Source organism: Solanum lycopersicum, chromosome 4 (assembly GCF_036512215.1).
Source record: "Solanum lycopersicum chromosome 4, SLM_r2.1".
NCBI classification, from domain to species: domain Eukaryota; kingdom Viridiplantae; phylum Streptophyta; class Magnoliopsida; order Solanales; family Solanaceae; genus Solanum; species Solanum lycopersicum.
Genome location: NC_090803.1, coordinates 45,949,647 through 45,967,162, shown reverse-complemented (window position 1 = coordinate 45,967,162; position 17,516 = coordinate 45,949,647). Strand labels below are relative to the sequence as shown.

General features: G+C 35.0%; 2 protein-coding genes across 2 annotated transcripts; both read right to left on the bottom strand.

Moving 5' to 3' along the window:
• Positions 1-12,858: 12,858 nt before the first annotated feature.
• Positions 12,859-13,357, bottom strand: LOC138348133 (protein EIN4-like). Its single transcript, XM_069296742.1, has 2 exons — positions 13,210-13,357; positions 12,859-13,106 (listed from the first exon to the last, which is right to left on the bottom strand). Exons 1-2 carry the CDS (start codon positions 13,355-13,357, stop codon positions 12,859-12,861), a joined length of 396 nt encoding a protein of 131 aa, XP_069152843.1.
• Positions 13,358-14,895: 1,538 nt separating this feature from the next.
• On the bottom strand, positions 14,896-15,720 carry LOC138348132 (U-box domain-containing protein 4-like). The gene is made up of 2 exons (XM_069296741.1): positions 15,329-15,720; positions 14,896-15,193 (listed from the first exon to the last, which is right to left on the bottom strand). The coding sequence occupies exons 1-2, from the start codon at positions 15,718-15,720 to the stop codon at positions 14,896-14,898; spliced, it is 690 nt and encodes a 229-aa protein (XP_069152842.1).
• Positions 15,721-17,516: the final 1,796 nt, after the last annotated feature.

Below are 17,516 nucleotides of genomic sequence, written 5' to 3'. Positions count from 1 at the left end.
ATAGTCAACAGATCAATTATCTTGGTGAGCTCTTTTGTTTGTCTAATGGTTCAAAGTTTAGATCTATTCTTAACAGAATAGATTTGGAGAGGCTCAGAGAAATTCTAGAAATTTTTCACAAGATGTGACTAGAAATATTCAACACTCGAAAAATCACGAAGTTTATAAAGATCTTAAGGATGATAGTGGTATCAATCCTATCTGGGATTCAAGCAACCTGACTGTTTGACCCGAGCAATGGATCTTGAGTTACATTGCAGTCATGGTAATAAACATATTAAACTCGTTAGATCTACTAGCTAGGATTTCATCACTGATCTGCCAAGATCTCGCCGGCAGCATGATTCTATTTGGGTAATTGTCGATAGAATGACAAAATTAAACCACTTTTTATCGGTAAAGACTACCTATTCGGCCGAGGATTGTGCTAAGTTGTACCTTTAAGAAGTGGTAATAATTCATGTAGTTGCGGTATCTATAATTTCAAATAAAGGTGCACGATTTACTGCACAGTTCTGGAAATCTTTCCAGAAGGGTTTAGGTTCAAAGGTGAACTTAAGCACTATTTTTTAATCCTCAGACAGATGGACAATCACTGTAATATCCACACTATGGACGACATTTTAAGAGGTTGTGTGATTGATTTCAAAGGGAAATGGGATGATCACATAACTCTCATTGAGTTTGCTTAAAACAACAGTTACCATTCGACCATCCAAATGCCTCTATATGAATCTCCTTATGGGAGAAGATGTAGATCTCCTATTGGGTGGTTCGAAGTTGGGGAAGTAGTGATGATAGGACCTGATCCAGTTCACCAAGATACAGAGAGGGTGAAAATGACTCATGAGATATTGAAAATGGCATAGTGTCGCAAAAAGTCCTATACAGATGTTAGGATAAAACTGTTAGAGTTTAAGGTGGATGATTGGTTGTATTTGAAAGTTTCACCCATGAAGGGAGTTATAAGGTTTGGTGTCATGATCGGTATCCGTGCCCCAGATGAGACCGACGTCGTTGACCTTTCAGAGGTCACAGACAAGCCTACTTACGTCATTCTTACTTTACATTGGTTAATATTTTTAGCAAAAAAAATTGAAACTATTTGTTTCTTAACATACTTATAAAAACATTCTCATTAATACGTAATTGTTCACCATCAACAATCTAAGATTAAGACATAAGCAAGAGAAAGAAAATAGTTCAATTCTTATTAAGTGTATAATTGCAAAAATGGAACCAATACATAGTCTGAATAAAAACAGAAAAGAAACGCTAGTGGAACATGCTCCACTAGATCAACTCTAAAACTAATCTAGAATATAAAACAGCAGCATCCTCGAAAGCATGAGGACCTACAAAAGCCGGATGAATGTTGAACGTCCGGATAACTACAGCGAAGATCCTGTAACTCTGTCATCCACCTGTGCTTGCACCTAAAATAGTAGAGTTTGTATAGGGTTAGTACAAACTTGTACTACATATGGGTATATACAAGAATACACCAAGGACATGCATGAGAAAGAATAGATCTTTCCTAACAACATGATTTTGGAAGTCAAGTCAGTGGACTTGCCAATATGAGATTAGGATTTGGATTAGGAAAGTCAGTGAGCTTTCCAGATTTGGAATAGGAAAGTTATGCCATGAGAATAACATACATCATCATACTTTTCACATTTTCACACAGCACATAACATTTACACATAGCACATATCATATAGCATACAACATATTTTACATATACCACATAACTTCTTTAATATCATTCATTCATATGCCATGAGACCTTGGAATCATGGACTTAACATCAAGACATCCCAGAAATGAGGGCTCAACAGATGGGACCGCAACTAGGGAGTCTTCATAAAAAAACACAGAGTCTGCTTCGAACCTTCATACGTACTACATTTCATTTCATTCATAGTCCAGTGTAAACACCAGGTATACCTAGGATGTATTTTAAGACTTTCATTAGGTTCGTTGTGCAATGACCAATAATGACCTAATGTCATTACTTGAATCTAACTCACCTTTTAATTATCCTATCCTAAAACCTTTGGTATTATTTATTTCATTATGTGCATCATTTGAGGCTGGACTCATTCTTTCATTGAGAACTTTAACTATAACCGACATAGATCATGTGAGCATCATGAAATCCAGTGTCTCCCCCACACCGAAAAGAGGTGGAATCACCGGCCAAAGTGACCCGAAACATGCTAGCGTACATGGGGATTTAACCCCGCTAGATCCCTCCCTATATTGGTTGTATAGGTTCGAAGACTAGGAGATATAAGGACACCCATACCTGGAAAGTAGTTTAGTCTCATCTCATCAGAGTTACATAAACCTCCATCCTTCCCGAAAGAAGGCATCACCATTCATAGATAGTCTATCGGTGCTCAGTATAAAGCTTCATTACATTCATCTCATACGTCGTGGAAGCTGGCTTCTAGTATGAGGACATCATAGATCATTAGATGATTTCTCATCTTATCATTAGTATTGAGTGTGTTAAGCTCAATACTCTCATTAGAGTATTCATAGATACTGGTCTCTTCATTATCTTACACTCTCATAGGTGAGTATCGATTTGTAACATTTACTTAGGCTCATTTGAGATTGCTCTCATCATTTACATTAGATTCATATCATGTTTTCACAACATTCATTATGTTTTGGTTTTCATAGTTACTCACCTCTTATTACATGAATGTTCATTTCATCATATGCCAATGCACTTGGCCATTTAGTGTGTTTCACACCCTTACTTAACTCTTCTAAGGTTTCATTGTTCATTTCATCATTCCATTGTTCATTTCATCATTTCATTATTCATCTTATCATATGCGAATGCACTTGGCCATTTAGTGTATCTTACACTCATACTTAACCCCTCTAGGGTTCATCATTTCATTACATACATCTTAGGTTCACTTACTTTGGAACGTATGTTAGACTTATGTGTCTATACATACAAGTCATCGTGCTTCATTCATAGTTCGTTAAGTGATTCATAAATTCCTAAGATTATGTGGTACAAGACTTATGTATCTTGTATGTCAATATCTTGATTTGATCTAAGTAGGTGGCATTAATCTTGGATATTTTGTTCATGTATGACTTATGTATCAATACGGAAGTTTGGGCAAGGGAATCCAAGTTCAAATCTCTTGGATAACACTTTACATTTTCATTGATTTTATTTTTTAATCTCCATGATATTGGGAATCTAGATTAAACCCAAACATTTATAATACATCTTTAATTCTCTACTTGGTTTTTCTCTTAAATTGGCCGAAGAGTAGTGGGTTCGAACCCCCACAACCTAGATTAAACCCAAACATTTATAATACATCTTTAATTCTCTACTTGGTTTTTCTCTTAAATTGGCCGAAGAGTAGTGGGTTCGAACCCCCACAACCCCTTTTTATTTTTCATTAGCATCACATGGCCCTTGTCGCCCAAACAAAGAGATTGTGGGGTAAAACCCCCACAGCCTCTTTCATTTTATTCTCTATTTTCGCTGGACATTGGGAGGTTGTGGGTTCGAACCCCCACAAGCTCCTTATTTTAGTTTTAAATTTCACTAGGTTATAAGGTTGTGAGTTCGAACCCCCACGGCCTCCTATCTTTATTTTTAATTAAAGATCTCTTAACTAGGGTCCTTAGCAGTGAGGTTGTGGGATCGAGCCCCTACAGCCTCACTTTATTTTCTTATTTAATTTTGTCTTTCTCCTCTCCAACCTTGAGGTCGTGGGTTTGATCCCCACGCTCACATTTTCTTTTCTTTATTTTTCTCTTCTTTTACTCGCTACCTGGAGATCCCACGCCTCCCATTTATTTAATTAAATCATTTTCCTCTCCTTTCCCAAACCAGTAGCCCGAGTTCAATTCCCCCCATCCCCATTTTTATCTCCTTTTCTCGTGACTTCCAGTAGTCAAAAGGTCAGGTCACAGGTTCGAATCCAGGTGGCCTCACCTCTTTTAAATGTGTTAAATATCCAAATTTTCATTATTGAATTTAAGTCTAATTTAACCTTGCACAGTTGCTGGAAATTTTGGTCATTTTCAATTCATTTTTATCAATGTTTTCACTTGATTCATAGGGTGTATTCATATACCATTTTAGCACATCTTTAGGCGTATTTTTCATGATTTTATTTGGCTAAAATATTTTCACTAAATCAGCCACATTTTCTTAAATGGACATCACGATTTTTTCATGGATTTATTGCATACAAAAAAACAACTACAATCTTATCAAATTTTTGAGCATCAAGTAGAGGCCCTTGCCACATTCACAAACTTGCACACACTTGCACATAACTTCAAACACACATTGATTGTCATTTTCATGATTTCACATACACAAACATATTTACATTCAACACAAGAACATCACACATACCTAAATATAACAGCAAACATACCTAACCCTCGAATCATTAGGAGCTAGTGAAAAATACACGCAACGGGGAAAACAATCCTAGTTTTCGGACTGAATAAATGAATCTTAAGGGGTCTCTTAGGAAAGGGACCAAGAGGAAAGAAACTCATACCTTTATTGATGTTCAAACAATGAATTTGCTGCCCAAAACCCTCTCCAAAATCAGTCCAAGTTACCTCAATGTCCACACCACTCAAAGAACACTTCTCTTTGCCTTAACGTTTTTGGTTGTTTTGTTTTTCTTAAAATTTCATGTGAGTTCTTCAAGTGTGAAGAATTCTTGATATTACTTCTGTTTTTCGCTATTTTTGACAGAACAAACGTGAGGGAGAGAATGATGAACGTGAGAGAGAGAGAGTAGTGAAATAATAGGAGTTTTAGTTTGGGAATTAGTCAAACTAGGACTCCTTATTAATTTAAATAAAACCCTAATTTAATTAGCTTAGTGAAAGGACCATTTCTCCCTTAAAATTTTAGATTTTAAATAATAAATAAATCACCTTAAGTATTTATCCTATTAAATTTTTAGGGTTGTTACATTTGGTAAGAAGGAGAAACTTAGTTCCCGTTATATTGGTCCTTACAGAAAATCCAAGAGAGTTGGCAATGTGGCATATGAGTTGGAGTTACCCCAAGAATTAGTAGCGGTTCATCCGGTATTCCATATTTCTATGTTGAAGAAGTGCTTAGGTGATTCCGTATTGATTGTACCAAATGTTGGGATTAAGGATAACTTATCCTATGAAGAGATTTCGTCAAGATTTTAGATCGTAAAGTTTGTAAGTTGAGAATTAAGGAAGTTGCATCAGTCAAGGTCCTCTGGGAAGCTGAGGAAGATATAAAAAAGACGTATCCCCATCTCTTTAAATCCGTAGAGAATGCATATCAAGGTACTAAATTCTCTTCTTAGGACTTTATAAGACTATGTGTAAGCATTTTTTTTACTTGCTTTTGCTTGTTGAGTGCTGGAATGATGTTACTACCCTTATCTTAGTGAAAGAGTTCTCATTCGGGGACAATTGTTCCCAGGGGGAGATATTGTGACATCTAGTATATCGAAATAGCTAGGATTTAACTAAGAATAGTTAATTTTGGAAAGAATAGGAAAAATCTAGAAAATTTCCTAAGTGTAAAAATGAGTTTTTGGTCATTTTCAAATGGTCATAACTTTTAGTCCATGATGATTTAAGGACAGTTCTTTATATAGTTGGAAGGCCTATGGAGAGATCTTTTCAAGGCCGCGAGTTTGCGCATTTTCATTTTCTTATGAGGGAGATATGTCTTTTGGAAGTTGGGTTATTTGATTGAAGAAGTCCAATCTGAATTTTTGTAAGGGCAAAGTGGTCTTTTCACCCTACTATATTCTAATTTGTTTTAAGGGTTTATTTAGGGTAAAAATAAGCCTTAATTCAGTTTTAGAAAAGTTGAATAAACTTAGGGATTGGGAGAAAAGAGTAGAGAGGAGGAAGAACAAGAATCCTTCAAGAATGCTAAGGTTTAGCGAGTGGAATTCGTCAGGGGTGATCCTTATCGAGGTATGTGAGATCTTTTGTTGTTGGGTTCTTCCACCCACACAACATGTTTAATTCATCGCAATCAGATTAAAGTGAATGATGAAAATTGAAATTATTGATGAAAATCGTTGAATTCTTGTTGGTTGAATTGTAGAATACCTTTGGTTGTTTGATTCGTCTTTCCAGGTTGTTTTACTAGTCTAATCTATTGGGTATTTTGAATTTTAGTTCTCCTAAGTGTTTGAGGTGAGGTTCATGGAAGTTTATAAGGTTTAGAGTTGAAAATCGTAGAAGAAAAGTCAGAAATCTCGTCTGACAAGCCCTAGGGTGCCGCACCAGCTAGAGCCTCTCTGGACAGTGTCTGTCCGTCAGGCTCTGGCACCCCGCGCTTCTCAAAGCGCCAAGGCCACCCAAAAACCCCATTCTTCCCCAATATTTACGTACTAGTTCGTAAGTCATGTAACTATGTTTTCTAGTGGATTCCAATATTCTAAGGTACATCTAAACATCACAAAATCATTCATAAACATGAATCATAAACCTTGAATCGATAGATCAATTCAAGGAAAGTTAGAATCAAAGTCAAGAAAGTTAAGAAGTCAAGTCTAAAGCTATAAATGAAGTTAAAGTAACGCTTCTTAAAGTTTCCAAGAGTCTAGTTTTAACATCGTTTAAGGATCAAGTGTCGAGTTAAAGAAGTAACAAAAGTTGAAGTCTTTCCTTTAAAAGATATAAGAGAACTAAGTATTCCATAAAGAGTTGATTAAGATCAAAAGTTTCAAGTCAAGTAAAGAGTAAAGAGTTGAGTTCATTTCTCAAAAGATATAAGGGAACTAAGTATTCCCTAAGAATTTATAAATGTTTTCACATTTAAGTTAAGAGGAAAGTAAGATTTCCCAAAAGAGTTTTGAACAAGAAAAGGGAACATTGATTCCAAGAGAGCTTTTCAAAGCTAAAGTGTTGAGCCAACTATATCAACCCAAAGAAAGGAGGTTAATTGAAAAGCATGAGCTAAAATATATTTTGGGAGTTATATTGAGCATCGATGTGGGGATGAGAGTTCATATTCATTCTCCACATAACCATGTAATCATCATGAGTATTAATGGGTCGTACTTTTTAGATGATCACGTAAGTTAAGCTAGTGGATCCACTAAGTTAAGTAAGGTCCTATACCGATGGCAAGGTATAGGATGGTTATCAGTCAGAGAATTTCCCATAGAAACTATATTAGTTTCATATATAAGTAAAATTGAGTTTGGTATTTAATTTTCTTTGATGAACTAAGTTTCTTTAGTATTTTACAAGATTTTTATATATCTCATGTGCTTTAAATTTTTTTTTATACATACATTGAGTACAGTATCTCTTGAGTTGAGCAGAGCCAATGTAAGTTCATCTTATTCTCATCAAGCTTAAGTCGTTGTTTAGCATTCAAACTCACATACTCGTACATTCAATGTATTGATGTTAGTTGGCCTGCATCGTCTTACGATGAAAACACAAGTAACCAGGATCAGCATCCAGCGCATCGTTGATCCAGTTTGAGTACTCATAGTCAGTGGTGAACCTCCTTGAACTCCAGAGGATCCGTTTTATGTTTTTAGGTCTTTAAATTTCAGAATGTTGTGGGTTCTGTTTCAACATTCATCATAGTATGTTTAGAGGCTTCAGAGACAGTCAGATAGTCAGTTTGAGTCTATTCTTCTAATTGTAGATGCTTTGTTATGAGAATTAAGTGTCATTTTGTCCAAGCTATTATAGTTTAAGTATTTCATTTAAGAATGTTCTTATTTCATAATTGAGTTAAGTTAAGTCTTCCATTGGATCAAGTAAGTCATACGAAGGGTTTGCTCAAGACCAACAATGATCATTAGGTGCCGGTCGCGTCTAGGGTGTAGGCTCCAGGGGTGACAATTGATACACAATCAACCAAAATCAGTGTATAAATCTTCTTAAATTTTTCTCATTCACTGAAATAATTTTTCTAAATACACCTACTTAAGACTTGTTTATTATAAATAGGAATATTATTACCATTAACAATTGTAAATATTATTTACAATAATGAATACTTCTACAATGTATGAATTTTTTTCTTATATTTACCTTATTTTAATAATTATATATGTAACACCCAAAATTTTTAAAGTTAAGACTCGTATCATTCTTAGCATGTGTATAAGATTTTATCGAGTAATTCTAAAAAATTTTAGGTGCTAAGGTCATTATATGTAACACCTCGAGATTCCAAAACAACTAAAGAGAAATTTATTTAAGTCACACTTTTGTTTATGTTTTGGGTCAACCTCAAATGAACATAAAGTTTAGAACATAACGAGTTGGATGACCCATTAGGTATCAAATCGAAGATCTTTGAGTCATCTTCTTAACGCTGTCAAGTTTGCTAAAATCTGAATTCAAATGAAGGAGTTATGTTCGTTTGAGTGCACTCTCTCTAGATAAGGCATTTTCATCTGTTATAAGGAGAGGAGTTTTGTTTTTTTTCCTTATCCCACTAGCCTAACACACTTTGTTCACCCAAATAGGGGTCTGAGCTTATGGAAATCGATTTTATTCATTCCAAAAAGTGTTAGGGGTTTTGAGAGCATGTTCAAGAGGAGAAAGGAGAAGAGTTTCAAGCGTTCTTTCAAGAACTTAAAGAACATCGCCATAAACTTAGTTCTTTCTGGTATGTAAGGCTATTATATTATTTGACTAGTTTGTCTTCACGACCTATATTTCACTTAAATAAGTAAAAAAGTAATCTAGGGTTATATCCTTAGATTTGAGTATTATTGAGATTATTTGATCTTGAATTCCTGATTTTTGAATTCTTATTCCTAATTACTAAATGGTTTTATTTTATGTATTGAGATTTTTAAGTAGATTATTTCATTTCAATATTTCATCATAAACTTATGAATTGAGTATACTTAAGATGAGTAGTATCGATGAGTTCTGAATTCTTGAGTTCTGAGTATAGTTTTCTACATTGTTATTAAGATCTTTGAGTTGATTTATTCATATACATATTTTAGCACAAACCCTATTTTGAGTTATAATTTTAAGAATTTTTTAAAGCAAAGATGATTTTTGAGAAAGAGTTTTAAAACATGATTAGTTTGATAGGTGAGTAAGTTATCAATGTTTAAGAAGTATTGTATCTAGATTTGCCATCAATGTTTATGCGGTATGATTTTTCGAGTCATCAATGCTTGGATCACAATATGATTTTTGATATAATTTTGAGAAAAAAAATTCAAATATGAACGAGTAAGATTTGAAGGAAATTAAGTCTTCTCAAAGGTATAAGTTTTTACATTGAGAAAAGAGAAAATTAGATTTCTAAATTAATTCAGGGATATTTCGGAGAAGTTACCTCTTTTAAGAGGTTATTTTGAGTAATTTCATCAAAATATAGAAAGGCTATGGTTTACACATTTGAGCATGATATATATATATATATATATATATATATATATATTGTAACGACCCATTTAGTCGTTTTGAGCAACAGACTGCAATTCTGGAAAAACTGGCAGAAGCAACGGAACGTCATGGGCACGACGCACCGTCGAGGGTGTCTCGTCCCAAAACACTTAGAAATTCTGAAATTTGGGTGCTGAAATCGACTCTCTGAACTCTGTGACGGACATGCGGGACGGACCGTCATAGGCACGACGGACCGTCGTGATCCACCGTTTCAAAACACTTCAACTCTTGAGAATTTGGTACAGGGAACGATTCTCTGAACTCTGTGACGGACACGCAGGACGGACCGTCACAGACCCTTGGTGGAAATATTGGGTCTCTGAACCTTGCGACGACCTGCAGGACGGACCGTCGCAGGTACGACGGCCCGTCACAGGTTGCGCAAATCCCAGGCAGAGTCGGATTTCTGGTGAAGTTTTAAGGGACGTTTTTGGACTATTCTTTCCTTAATTATAGATTTCGTGGGTTTATATTAATAACTCAAATTCTGGGGGGTTAAAAGAGGTAACCCTAAGTTAATTAGTGGGGTATTATTGCCATCTTTTATTCTTAATTATATATTACTTAGGGTAAAAGAAAGAGGTTTGAATAAGAAAATAAAAAGAACAAGAAGGGAGATAGAGAAACGATCGAGAAGAAGAGGAAAAACACCAAGCTTTGAGGATTAACTTGCTTGATTTCAATTCTTCGGTGGAGGTAGGTTATGGTTTTCATGCTTCATAAGTAAACTCTTAATAGTGAATGATATGTATTGGTAGTATTGTAAACCCTACTATATGCTTAATGGTATGTTTGCATGAATATGATTATGTGATTGTGATAAGATAAGCATGATGAAAATATTGAATCCCAAATCTTGAAAAGAAACTTTAATATACATTATTAATGATGATGCCTTGGTATAGAAGAAGGCTTGATGAATTAAAGTAATGGGATTAATGATGCCTTGGAATAGAGAAGGCTTGATGATTTACAGAATAATATTAGTGGATCGGAGTGTCACGTTCCGACACATAGTATTAGTGGATCGGAGTGTCACGTTCCGACACATAGTATTAGTGGATCGGAGTGTCACGTTTCGACACATAGAATTAGGGGATCGGAGTGTCACGTACCGACACATGTAGGGGATCGGAGTGTCACGTTCCGACACATAGTATTAGTGGATCGGAGTGTCACGTTTCGACACATAGAATTAGGGGATCGGAGTGTCACGTACCGACACATGTAGGGGATCAGAGTGTCACGTTCCGACACATGTAGAGGATCGGAGTGTCACGTTCCGACACATGTAGGGGATCGGAGTGTCACGTTCCGACACATAGAATTAGGGGATCGGAGTGTCACGTACCGACATAAGAAGAGGAAATATAATGAATCTTGAAAGATGATAATATACTCAACTTAATATATTTAATTCCCAAATGAGTATGGTGTTGAGGCTTGATCCCTCATGGATGAACTTGATGGTACTTATTGATGATTATAATACTTGTTGTTGCTACATGTTGAGTTTTATAGTTGATTTACGATAATATTGATATATACTGTTTTCTATTTTGAGTTGGCCGATGATATCTACTCAGTACCCGTGTTTTATACTGACCCCTACTTTTATGTTTTTCTTCTTGTTATTTGTGGAGAGCAGCAAACGTGCCGTCACCTTCGACTCAACAGTAACTCAAGCCAGTTTTCGTCACACCGGATCTTCAGGGTAAGCTAACGCTTCTAGCTTGGACTGGATCTTCTCCTTCATGTCTTGATGCCTTGAACCTCCGGCACGGACTAGCTTCTTATGTATTTTTAGCTTTTAGAAACTCTTAGAATTAGTAGTTTAAAGTAGATGTTCTTGTGATGATGACTTCCAGGTTTTGGGAATAATAGATGTTGAATATTGATAGTTATTGAATTGGTTTTTATTAATGAGTTTAAGTCTTCCGCATTACTTTCTGTTGTTATTACATTGAAATGTTAAGGTTTAGATTGGTTGGTTCGCTCACATAGGAGGGTAAGTGTGGGTGCCAGTCACGATCCGATTTGGGTCATGACATATATATATATATATAGAGAGAGAGAGAGAGAGAGAGAGAGAAACTTAAAATTCTCATAAACCATGTATGTCAACATGGGTAAAAGATTGTGTCTTTTAGATAAATTCTTATTGCTTAGTGATACCACCTAGTTGAGGTGTTTTATACCCCAACAAGATATAGGACAATTTTGGCAGCATGGATGAGATGGGGTATCATCACGTACCTCATAGTGATGGTTGTCAGTTAAAGAATCTCATAAATAATAGTAAAGAGTTTATTATTATAATTTTATAGATCTTAAGCAATTCTATGTTGTTTTAAAAGTTTTATATATTGCATCTTATTATCACTTCTTTCATGTTGAGTTGAGTTGAGTATGTCTTCCCATTCTATCAGTTCAGTTATATTTGTATGATTAGTTTTTTTCTTACATGCTTGTACATTCAATATAGTGATGTTGTTCGAACTACTTCATTTTATAAGGTAGATACTAGTGTTCAGGGTCATCAACAGACGCTTCGTTGAGACCATTCGCATTCCAGCTAGCTTGGGTAATCCTTCTTTCTTCTGTAAAGCTTCACATTTACTTCTCGTTTTGTTAAGTTGTTGGGGTTGTGTCCCGACACTTATGATTTTAAGAGGCTTCACATATAATTTAAAGGTCGAGGAGTCTTTCATTATTTCTTTTGTTGTTGAGAGGTTTTGAGGTCATGAGACATTTAATTTATAACTTGTTAAATTATTTTCAGACAGAGTTGAAGTTCAAATTGAGTTTCAAAAGTTTATTTATGCATTTGGAGTTCCCATTTTTTGCTGGAGTTAGTTTTTCACTAGTAATCAGGATGAGGGTTCACTCAGGAACCAATAATGATTCTCGAGTGTCGGCTACATCCAGGATATAGCCTAGGATTGTGACAATATATGACTGAATGTCTATGAGGTATGACTATTCAATTTTTCTTATTTTAATATAATTATTATTTATTAGATACTAAAATATTATTTTTGGATCTTTTTATGCTATCAAACTAGTGTGTGTATACCTTCTCCAAATCTCAACTATGAGAGTGATGTCACAGTCCAGAATCCAAGATCATGGTGACACCTACACAAACTCACTCATAGGTAAGACAATTCTTCATCCAAAAGAAGAGAAAAGACATAAATACACCATTGAAGTTGTTCCATATTTTCATAAAGACACCTAAACTTTAAAAGTGTCCTATCACCCCACTAAACAACTATATATATCATTGTAAATGAGTCATTTTTACCCATTCCCTCGTCTACATTGTGCGCATGTTGCTCACTCCCTAGGATAGAATTAACCCGACCCGACCCTTATCTTTTGAAAAAAAGTCGTCTACGTTCTCTTCTCATCACCCATCACAAGATTAGGTAAAGAAGTGGGAACATCCATGGAAAATCCAAAGCTCTTATAAACACACAGGCACTTAACAAGACAAGAAACCTCTCTGATAAGTGAATGCAACTGAAACGACATCATTTTTACTTGGAATCTCCCTTCATCATTGTCAGGTATATCCATTGCATCATTTATTAAGTTTACAGACCGGTGCTCATTCTCACCATTGTGTCGATAATAATCTTCTGGTTAGTGCTTGTGTTTTCATCTTGAAGTATGGAAATTAAACCCAAAATCGAGTGGATTGGTCATCTCATCCCATTTTTCATAACCTTTTGAAACGAATACCTTGTCCGACTGCCTTCACAACATTCTCCTTAGCCTGTTGCAGCAAACCGTTCCTCGCTTCTAGTTTCTCCCTCATTAACTCTTCAAGAACAGTCGCATGGGATAGGGCCACAACCACCTGATCAGAAACTACTTCCACTATCTCCATCTCATTATGGCTCCAATCATCATTTGCACTCGGAATAACCAAAACTAAAATAGCATAACGAGTGTCAATCAACTTAGGCGTCACATATTTGAAATCCGAAGCAACATAGTTCTTGTTATAAAAATCAAAATATTAGGGCTACCACATCTATTTTGGGTTTAAATTGGGGAAGATGACATAAATTGATTAAATAATTAATAATAAAGAAAGAAAATGACATGTGGAACTTTTAAACTCGTCAGTGAAAGTGAAAAGTGGTCCATGACGCGCCTAACGTGCGTGTAAACAACCCAGACGAGGGAATGGGTAAAAATGACCCATTTACAACGATATATAGTTGTTTAGTGAGGTGATAAGAGACTTTGAAAGTTTAGGTGTCTTCATGCAAATATGGGACAACTTCGATGGTATATTTATGTCTTTTCTCTCCAAAAGAACTATAAATAATAAAATGGAAATAGTAAAATAATAATGAAATAAGTCTTAAAATTAACTTTCATAAAAACTGATATTATGTGCGGAAGAAACTAAAAATGCCCAAAACCTAAAATTATCAATACAAGAACATCTAAAGTCGAATACAACTAGTATTACAACAAATATGTTTGAATAATCAAAATAATCATGTAACAGGATAGAAAAAACTAAGCTTCGCTTAAAAATAGACATGTAATTGTTTTGGAAAAAATATTTCAAAGTAATTTTTATTTTATTTTTTAAGCCACCCCCATCCCTATTTGACCCTACCCCACCCCTATCCCCCCACCCCACCCTATCAAAATAGTTTTAAATTTTTTTTTGAAAAATATTTCAATTTTTTAATTTTTACGCTATCCCTGGGCCCCTACCCCAACCATCCCCCAACCACCACCCCTCCGCCAATTTTTACTTTTATTAAAAAATAAAAATAGATTAAATATTTATTTTTTTACACTTTCGGATGAGATATTATTTTTCTAAAGGTACTTTAGAAAAAATATTTTTCATTCACCAATTAAACATTAAAAATATTTTCTATTCATCAACCATAAGAAAATAAGTTACAAAACCAATTGTTTTCTAAGAAAACATTTTCGCCAAAAGCATACTAAAACTCTAGCGTTTTCCTATTGCAATTACAAGTTAGAGTGGTAATTGCACTTCTCGTTTAATATTTTCCAAATATTGTTTAGTAACTGTATTAAGCGATGGATTTTGTTTTGCTTGTTTAGATTTTGTCATATTTAGTTTCTGCATTTGGAGACAAATTAAGGTTTAGTTTTCTTTGTTAATACAATGTATGAGATAATAACTTTGACTACCATTTCTCAATTCAATATAAGCCTATAGTTTAATTAATTTACCTGTTTGATCTCCATGTTTAAAATTTGAGTTTAGGTTTACTTTAATTCTTGCAGTTTAGGAATAATCAAATTAAGTGAAACTCCTTGCTTTGGATTTTCTTTTATTTTTCTGATAATCTTCTAAGGAAACTACTTAGGTTTGGAATTTTCCAAGTCATTGCACAAGAGGTGTGAATGCTCCAGCCTTCCCTGTCTTCATCTTGCATCCTCAATCGATGAAAGGCTATAAAGTGTAGCAGCAGAGTTTTCTTTAGTCTCACCACTTCCCATGTGAAGGACATAAATCAGCGGTTCAATTGCATTAGCATTTGCAATTGAACGCGTGTTGTTGTCGTTAATTGATAAGTAGAGAAGTGTGGTTACAACATTTTCCTGTACTTTCTTGTCTTCTCGAAGTAAGTTGACCAACAAGTTGATGGAACCACAATTTGCTATTATAACACGATTATTCGTATTGTGCTTGGCAAGTAACCGGAGTTCAGTTGTCACATTTCTTTACACATCAATGGAATTGCTATTCAAATCCTGAATCAGCTTCCTAACATGCTGCTCAAGTTCCAACGGATCAGCCTTTCTTTCAACCATAGCAGAACAAACTATCGTAGGAAACCTCTAAGAAGCTCTATGCAAGATGGATTGATTTTCTGGCTCCTTTGGTAGAATAGATAATAGAGCAGAAGGTTGGTATTCTGATACACCCTCTGCTAAACTTGATATCACTTCATTTCCATCGCCAGGAATTGTTGGTAAAAAGTTTGAATTAGATAGTGTGCTGGATGCCAAGGTGTTTCGATTAGGACCTACAAGTAAGTGTTCATTGGCTGCTAATATACTATGACCATGTGAGTTTGTCTCTCCAAAGTTGTCCATCTGTTCTTCAGAACTATTACTCAATATCCTTTCAGCATCCAGACCAAGCATATTATTAGCAACACCAGGTAATGAATCATCCAACGAGGAACGGGGATGGGATGGAGATGATCCTTCTCTTTGGTTTATACTTGATGAAATCAAACTCATCCTTGGAGAGGTTAAAGAGAGCAGAATCGGGCAAGAAGAGACTTTTGTTTGAAGGGTATATCAGTATGTCTTATGTAATTCTACTATGATGACAAGAAAATTTGAACAAAAGAATTAAAATCCATGTCAATATTGTTCCTAACACTACCTTAAAACTGTATAAGCAAATTATGTGAACTTTCTTGCTTTAGATTTTCTTTTATTTTTCTGATAATCTTCTTACAATAGTACTAGTTCTTCGGTGGTTTGGAAATTTCCAAGTCCTTGTACAATTCCTTTTTTGATTTTTCATTCGCTTTTTATGTCCACACATTAAACTGCTGATTAATCTAGTTTTGGGTCGCGTGAGATATATTAAATAAAGACGAATTCACCAAGTTGTTGATGGAGCGTACCTCCAAATATCCTTTTTCTTGCACCTAAAAGTATTAATGTTGTGGAATTTCAATGGATGTTACTTAACACTCAAATTCCATTGACTTCGAATTTTCACATTGCAGTAAGTTAATTATGAATTTTATTATCAAAAGAAGAAGCTAAGGGAAGTGGAAAAGTCAAGCAAGGTCTGCTATTCTCTTCATATCACATCATCAACAAAAATTTCAAGCTCACAAAATGTCAAATTTACTGCTTTTCTAGGCCAAACACATGACAAACCATCAAAACACAAAATAATACTTTATTCATCCCAAAAAGAAAATATTAGGGTTCACAATTTGGATTTCTCTGAAAATTTGCAGCAAGTGTGTTAACAGTGTAAAACCAATTTATTTTTCTTTTGGAACTAATGATTAGATGAAATTTCATTTGGCTATTTGTTTCAATAATCAAAATATATTGCTACTAATTAAAATGTAAAAAGAAGAGGTCAGCTCTTGGTCTTGTCTGTCATGAACAAGGCTGCCATAATATATGTGTGTGTATATATATATATATGTGTGCTGATGATGTACATAATAGAGTTTGAATACAAAAGGAAAAGAGCTATCCTAATTAATAAAGGACTTTGAGTTTACATAAGAGACTTATTAATACCTATAGAAGAAATCAATATTCAAGAAAATAAGGAATTATTGTCATGTAAGACCCCTCGGCAAGCGCACATCGGGTTTGGAGACAGTGAGCTTGGATCGTAGATGAGCAAAATGAGAGGATCTTAGAGCTCTAGTGAACACATCAGTTGTTTGATTAGTGGAAGGAATGTACTTAACACAAAATTGGCCACAAGCAACCTTTTAGCGAACAAAGTGATAAGCAATTTCAATATGCTTCGACCTTTGATGAAAGACATGATTGGTAGTGAGATAAATGGCACTGATGTTATCATAGAATATCACATGAGGACAAGGCAACCGGAGTTCCTTAATCAAACTAGCTATCCAAGATACTTCTGATGCGGCAAATGTAATTGCACGATATTCAACTTCAGTGCTGGACCGAGCTACTACAGTTTGCTTCTATAAGGACCAACTGATTAGATTAGGACCATAATTTATAGTAAAGCCATGATGAGAATGACGATCATCAGGATCAGCAGCCCACCCTACATCACAATAGACATTTATGGTAGATGAAGTGGAAGACGTGATTGCGAAACCATGGGTAAGGAAGCCTTTGAGATTATGAAGGATCCGTTTAACGGCTTTCCAATGATTTTATGTAGGATTCTGCATGTATTGACAAACACGCCTAACCGAGAAGGAGATATCTGGTCACGTAATGTGCATATTGAAGAGAGCCAACAATGTTCCTAGAGAATGATGGATCATCAAAGATTTCACCAGTTTGGACAACTG